At 37.3% G+C, this 7595-nt stretch overlaps 1 protein-coding gene across 2 annotated transcripts; it reads left to right on the top strand.

Annotated features, from left to right (window-relative positions):
* The first annotated feature begins 403 nt into the window (after window positions 1-403).
* LOC135078444 (uncharacterized) lies at window positions 404-6394 on the top strand. Of its 2 annotated transcripts, XM_063973000.1 has the most exons (3): window positions 404-509; window positions 944-1823; window positions 6098-6394. In XM_063973000.1, the coding sequence occupies exons 1-2, from the start codon at window positions 410-412 to the stop codon at window positions 1813-1815; spliced, it is 972 nt and encodes a 323-aa protein (XP_063829070.1). In that variant the 5' UTR covers window positions 404-409; the 3' UTR covers window positions 1816-1823; window positions 6098-6394. The 2 variants fall into 2 exon arrangements, with proteins under 2 accessions (XP_063829070.1, XP_063829069.1); XM_063972999.1 differs by lacking the exon at window positions 6098-6394 and having other exon boundaries at window positions 944-2161.
* Window positions 6395-7595: the final 1201 nt, after the last annotated feature.

Genomic DNA, 7595 nt, shown 5'->3' with positions numbered 1-7595 from the left:
TATTTACGATTACCGGGTTTAACGGGACAGCCTGGTATTTGATAAATTACATTGCTGTTCTGGAAGTAGCATTTTTATTGAGTGGAAAATGCTTGCGCTTACCCTGTGGCCGAAGGGACAACATTTTTAAAATAATAGTCGCGTTAGCCCCTCGTACTAAGCTAAATTATGCTCGTTGTTGTCTCGTCCTCGATGATGAAAGATAACTAGTGTAGTCCCGGCTTACATCCTCTGGCGTCACACAATTTTAAAGCTAAAATAAAATATTTCTGAACGCAGTCGTACGTAGGTCCCACCACGCCATCTATTACCTGTCAACTCATTCGGTTTTCCGTGTTATTGGCGTCACGTTTGCGGTCGTGAAAAATTTTGTTATTTATAGTGTTTTTTCTACGAAATATTCGATACAATGGACAGAAAAAGGAAAGGAGAAGATAAACTTCATCTACTGAAAAAGATTCGACGGTTGGAAAAGAAAATAATCAGTTTACCGGAATCCGATGACGAAGGTGAGGTTATGAAAAAATGAAGAATCTGTTCGAGGCTCTGGTTTATTGGTAATAAACTTACTTATAGCAACCATGGGGGTGTTCTGTGGGAACACACGAGGTTGGCGATATAAGTAGAGCACTTTTTTGCGGCGATGTACGCATTTGTTGCATGACGCAATATGGCGGCAAGGCACGCTACGACAAAACAATACGTCTTGTCTATTTAAGCAACCACTGGGGTGTTCTGTGGGAACACACACGGTTGGCAAGAGCATTTTTCGGGAATGCACGTAACTTTTATGCATGACAAGCTATGCGACTATGTTTTCTGTGATGGACGCACACGTTGTCGGCAAACTAACCTCGATGCACCCCGAGGGAATGCATGTACTTTTCGCGGTATAACGCAGCGCAGTACTGGGAGCTACCATTCAATAGTGTTTCTTTTACAGCTAAGGAGATTGAAGAAGGTGAAATTGAAAGTGAGAAGGAGAATGATCATCCAAACTCTGAATTCCTTGATGATTTTATCCTTGAGGAGGATAACAACAAAGAGGAAGAACTAGAGGATGAAGTACTAAATATATTAGGAGTGGCTCCTGCTCCAGCCCCTAAGAAAGAACTATTGCACAAACAAATTGCTGGGAGATGGTGCGAGATCCTGGAGAAAGGACTGAAAAAGGATGAAAAAGAAACAATTACAAAAGACAATCCAGCCTTCCAGAATGTGCCCAAGATGTGTGCTCCAAAACTTAACAAAGAAGTTGCCGCTGCTCTGAATGACATGGCTAAGAAAAGGGATCAAGTTATTGAAACCCGACAGAAACAAATGTCTACAGCCTTGGCTTGTGTAGGCCAAGCTCTACAGATGTGTATTGGAGATCATCAACAACAAAAACTGTCAATTATAAAGAAGCTGAATGAAGCGGGAAGGCTGCTAAGTGACTCCATATTTCTAGAAACAAAAGGACGTAGAAACTTGGTACTCTCAACAATAAATAAAGATCTAAAGGACTCATTATTGGAAACTGAGAGTGGAGATTACTTGTTTGGTGACAATCTGATTGAGAAGATAAAAACTGCTAAGGCAGTCCAAAAATCAGGAAAGGAGTTAAAAGTAATAGTGAATGACAAAAAGAAAACCTTTGTAAGGCGACCTGAAACCAGCGCAAAGAACGACAACAACCGAGCTTTAAACTGGCGGGGCCCTCCTCGGATGGGATCACAGAGGTTCCAGAGGTCAGGCGGGCCGACATACAATCGCCAACAACAAGCCAGCAAGAAGAACGAGGACAAGACATTGCCGAGACGAGGGAAGAAATAAATGCTAAGGTAGGCAGAATTAGGTTTTTTCTCAATAATTGGAAACAAATCACTAGTGACCCTGTAATATTAGATTGGGTTCAGGGATATAAAATCCCTTTCAAGGAGTTACCTCACCAGGGGTCTATACCCCTAAACAACAATTTACCGTTGGCAGACCAACGGCAAATTAGATCAGAAATCAAATTGTTACTCAGTATGAATGCTATTGAAATATGTATGCCTACAAATGATCAGTTCTGCTCTCCAATCTTTGTCATTAAGAAACCAAACGGTACCTATCGCTTTATTTTAAATTTGAAAAAACTTAACACTTTTGTAAATACTGAACATTTTAAATTAGAGGATTATCGGACAGCATGTAAGCTCATACAGAATAATGATTATTTAGTAACTTTAGACCTCAAAGGCGCATATTATATGATTAATATACATGAATCATGTAAAAGGTATTTAAGGTTCTTTTTTGAAGGAAAATATTACCAGTTTAATGTTTTACCTTTTGGACTTTGTACGGCTCCACTTACTTTTACAAAAATTATGAAACCTGTCACAGCTGCTCTGAGAGAGAGAGGCTTTATTTCAATTATTTATATTGACGACTATCTGGCCATTGGTAAAAACTATACTGAATGTCTGAATAATATGAATATGACATTAGATTTATTACATAAATTAGGCTTTATTGTTAACTAGCGGCCGCCCGCGACTTCGTACGCGTGGACCTCGTTTTACTCCATTAGGGGTGGAGTTTCATAAAATCCGCTCTTAGCATCTATAGCATTTTAAATTTCAACTCTCTTACTTTAAACACATAGGACTTTCATAATATAAACTTCCAACCCTCCTTTTATCTCCTTAGCCCCCGTAGTTGATTTCTAATGATACATTTTCAGTATATGTACCACCACCACCACCACCATTTCAGCCATAGGACGTCCACTGCTGAACATAGGCCTCCCCCAATGCTTTCCATGTTGATCGATTGGAAGCGGCCTGCGTCCAGCGCTTCCCTGCTACCTTTACGATGTCGTCGGTCCACCTTGTAGGTGGAAGTCCCACGCTACGTTTTTCGGTACGCGGCCTCCATTCCAGAACCATTCTGCCCCATCGGCCATCAGTTCTGCGTACTATGTGCCCTGCCCATTGCCACTTCAGCTTGCTAATCCGTCGGGCTATGTCAGCGACTTTGGTTCGTTTACGGATCTCCTCATTTCTGATTCGATCTCGCAAAGAAACACCAAGCATAGCCCTCTTCATCACGCTGTGCAACTGAGCTTCTGTATAAGGCCTATAGTGAGAGGCCACGTTTCCGAGCCATAAGTTATCACTGGTAACACACATTGGTTATACACTCTAGTCTTCAGGCATTGAGGTATTTTGGACGAAAAGATGTTGCGTAGTTTCACGAACGCTGCCCAGCCGAGTTGGATTCGACGATTGACCTCCTTCTCGAAATTGGACCTACCTAGCTGGATCGTTTGTCCGAGGTAGACATACCTACTTGTCGACAATCTCGAGAATTGAGCTCCCAACTGAAACTGGGTAGGGCGCAACATGGACATTCGACATAAGCTTCGTTTTGTCCATGTTCATCCTCAGGCCTACCTGTTGGGAAAATCGATTAAGGTCTTCGAGCATTGTGCCAAGATCTTCCAACGATTCTGCCATGACCACAATATCGTCGGCAAACCGATGTGTACACAGTACCACAGTGTACCGAACAGTATATGTACACCTCCACAATATCTAGAGATCATAGTGAGCATACATTTTAACTTTCAAGTCTCTTACTTTAAAAACCGAGGACTGCAATACAAACTTCTAACCCCCTTTTTAACTCCCATAAGGTTTGAATTTTGCAAAATTTCGTCTTAGTGACTACCTACGTTCTAAAAGGAGGTGTATTCCACTTTGATCACCTGGCTTTGATCAGCCAGGTGATCAAAGTGGACTTACAGCGACAATTTATTGTTCTTTGAATTTATTCTGTGCCTTTGATCACCCACGGATACGATGTCCTGGGTGAGCCAAGTGGACTCTAGTTAAATTATTATTTTAGTGTCCTTTGATCATCTACAAACAAATCACACCTCCTCTGAATAGTCACATGTCCAATTGTTGTACTACACATTTTGTTTTGTAACATTCTTGATATTTTCTAAAACCGCAATAAACAAATTGGACATGTATGTGACAATTCAGAGGTATGATTTATTTATAGGTGATCAAAGAACACTAAAAAAAATAATTTAACTGGAGTCCACTTTGATCATCTTGGTGATCAAAGCCAGGTGGAATAGACCATTAACCCCTATGAGAATTCTTTTGAGACTTGTAGTTTCTGAGACTTCGTGATGAGTGAGTGAGTCACTTAGTCATTCAATGACCTTTATTTCTACTAAAATTATACGTACCTATAGTAATTATCATTAAAATCAAATAAGTAAGTACCTACCAACCTAAGTAATTAAAATAAAGACCCTACCAAAAAAATAACAAATTACATACAGAAAACAAAAACGAAGTAATTCTTATCCTATTTAACTACTATCGCCCACGCGCCCATCCCATTTGTCCGCCGCTGAACCGTACCCTAATATTCATCTCGGTAGATGGCGGCACTTAAGAATTTGCAAGGAAGTTTGTAAAAAGTCACTAATTAACACTTTGATTTGCTCGTTTAAACACAGGGAATGATTCAAATAGGTACATACAGTGAATGGTTCAATTACATAAAATATCTTTATTTATTAAATTTTCAATATTATTTACGAACAGCGTTATTCATAGTACATGTAATATTTAGTTACTAATTTACTAATGATGTCGATAGATGGCGTTTGACAGATTTGCTTTAATGAATATTTACGTACCTCAAAAATTTTTGTCAGGCGCAAGAAGATTTTAACCAATGACGATAGATGGCGCTTTTCCACGTCTAATGAAAATCCCAAATATTTTACGGGACCCTATTTTTTTCCAAAATAAAATTTAGCCTATGTTACTCGTGAGTTATGTAGCTTTCGATTGGTGAAAGAATTTTTGAAATCGGTCCAGTAGTTTTTGAGCCTATCCATTACAACTAAACAAACAAACAAACAAACAAACAAACAAACAAACAAACAAAGTTTTCCTCTTTATAATATTAGTGTAGATAAAGAAAAGTGTGATCTGATTCCCAAACAGTGCTGTAAATTCTTAGGTTTCATCTTTAATACAGTAGAAATGTCAATAAGTATCTCTAATGAAAAGAAAGAAAATTGTTTAAAATTAACTAAAGAGTTATTGTCAAAGGAAGTGTTTACAATAAGGTTCTTAGCTCATGTGGTAGGTAAGCTTGTAGCTATAATAATATGTCCAGCCATAAAATATGGCATTTTATACACCAAGGAATTAGAGAGGCTAAAATTCCTTGCACTTACAAAGCATAATGATAATTATGAATGCAAAATTTCATTAAACAATAAATGTAGGGAGGACTTGACATGGTGGAAAAATAATTTAAATGATTCTAAGAATGTTATTAGGAAAAATACTTACATACTAGAGATATTCAGTGATGCGTCTACAACAGGATGGGGAGCTTCATGTGGTACAAGTCGCACAGGCGGAGTGTGGTCGGAGGACGAACTAGGCCTTCATATAAATGCTCTTGAGCTAAAAGCTGCCTTTTTCGGACTTAAATGCTTTGCAACAAAGTTAACAAAATGCCAAATACTTCTCAGAATTGACAATGTCACTGCAATTTCATATATAAACAGATTAGGTGGTATTCAATATCCACATTTACATAGTCTTGCAAAACAAATATGGCAATGGTGTGAAATAAGAGATATTTATATACTGGCTACATACATAAATACCAAACTTAATGTAATCGCAGATTTTGAATCAAGGAAACAACTAGGTAACACAGAGTGGGAAATAAATGACATCTATTTTGAACAAATAACTTCAACTTTTGGAACACCAACTATAGATCTCTTTGCAACAAGGACTAATAAGAAATGTAATTGTTTTGTTTCATGGCACCCTGACCCAGACGCATTTGCAATTGATGCATTCACACTTTGCTGGTCTCAACTGAACTTTTACGCATTCCCTCCTTTCTCCATGATCCTTAAGACCTTGGAAAAAATCATCACAGATAAAGCAAAAGGCATAGTTGTAGTTCCTTATTGGAATACTCAACCCTGGTTCCCTATGTTCATGAGATTGCTAGTTAATAAACCATTAATTTTGAAACCTGCTAAAGATTTACTTCATTTGCAAAATTCCAGAGAGCCACACCCCTTGCACAAGAACCTAAGGCTGATGGCAGGAGTATTATCCGGCAGGCCTTCATAAAATCCGGAATTAGTGAAGATTCAGCAGAGATCATGTTAGCTTCTATATCGGTTAATACATTAAAACAATATCAACCATGTATTGTCGCGTGGACTAAGTATGCAGAAGATTTAGGGCTATCAATAAATAAACCAAGCATTCCAGACGTTATTACCTATTTAACAAAAAAGTTTCATGAGGGATTGTCATATGGTAGTTTAAATTCTATTAGATCAGCATTATCATTGATTATAGGTACTCACCTTGGTACAGATGGAAGAATCAAAAGATTGTTTAAAGGATTTTTTAAGTTAAGACCTAGTGCGCCTAAATATAATGATACATGGGATGTATCCACAGTTCTTAAGTATATTGAAACAGAATATAAAGATTCAAGTAATTTAGAAACTATAACAAAAAAGACTGCTACTTTATTAATTCTAGCCACAGGCCAAAGAGTACAAACATTATCTTTAATTGACATAAATAATTTAATTATTAAGGATGATTGTGTAACAATTAAAATTGATAAATTAATTAAGACCTCTGCCCCTAACAAGTGTCAGCCATTTCTTACATTACCCTTTTTTAGGGATAAAGCAGATATTTGTCCTGCTAAAGCGCTCTGTGACTATCTCGATGCAACAAAGCATCTTAGAAATACTGACAATTTATTTGTATCTTTTAGAAAACCGCATAAAAAAGTTTCCTCCAGCACAATCAGCCGTTGGATAAAGAAGTGTATGACCGAAAGTGGTATAGACACATCAATCTTTACCACACATAGCACCAGACACGCTACGACATCTGCAGCGTTTAATAAAGGTGTAAATATTGATGATATACGTAGAACAGCTGGTTGGTCTGGGGAATCCACAGTATTTGGAAGGTTTTACAATAGACCTATTATAAATAATAGTCTTTTTGCTGAGAGCATTTTTAGAAATTAATTATTTTATAAAATATGAATGTTAATTAGCTCATAAGAAAAACATGACTGTGATTGAATATGATAAGGATAATAGTTATTAATGAAAGTCAGAATAAATAATACTCTTTTATTTAAACATGTTTGTTTAATTTTACAATTTGAACATGTTTATTTATTTAATTTTACAACTTTTATCTTTGAACATCTACACTAGTTATCTTTCATCATCGAGGACGAGACAACAACGAGCATAATTAATAGTCAAACGAACTTACCTGTACGTGAAGTTCGACTGTAATTATGCGAAGTTGTTGTCTCGTCCGAAGATGATGAGTCCCACCCAACCCCTTGGTTATTGTAATAATTAAAAGTAAGTAATTACAAAACACCCCAGTTGTAAAATTAAACCTATGTACTTACTTTAAACTTGAATGAGTTGACAGGTAATAGATGGCGTGGTGGGACCTACGTACGACTGCGTTCAGAAATATTTTATTTTAGCTTTAAAATTGTGTGACGCC

Source organism: Ostrinia nubilalis, chromosome 15, assembly GCF_963855985.1.
Source record: "Ostrinia nubilalis chromosome 15, ilOstNubi1.1, whole genome shotgun sequence".
Taxonomy (NCBI): Eukaryota; Metazoa; Arthropoda; class Insecta; order Lepidoptera; family Crambidae; genus Ostrinia; species Ostrinia nubilalis.
Note: the sequence above shows the minus strand (reverse complement) of the source record. Positions and strands in the feature narration are given on the sequence as shown.

Bases quoted from the DNA above. Each gene is read 5' to 3' on its own strand.
- LOC135078444 (XM_063973000.1), top strand. From the start codon at position 410: ATGGACAGAAAAAGGAAAGGAGAAGATAAACTTCATCTACTGAAAAAG. The intron at 510-943 runs GTGAGGTTATGA...TTTCTTTTACAG, and splicing joins ACCGGAATCCGATGACGAAG to CTAAGGAGATTGAAGAAGGT.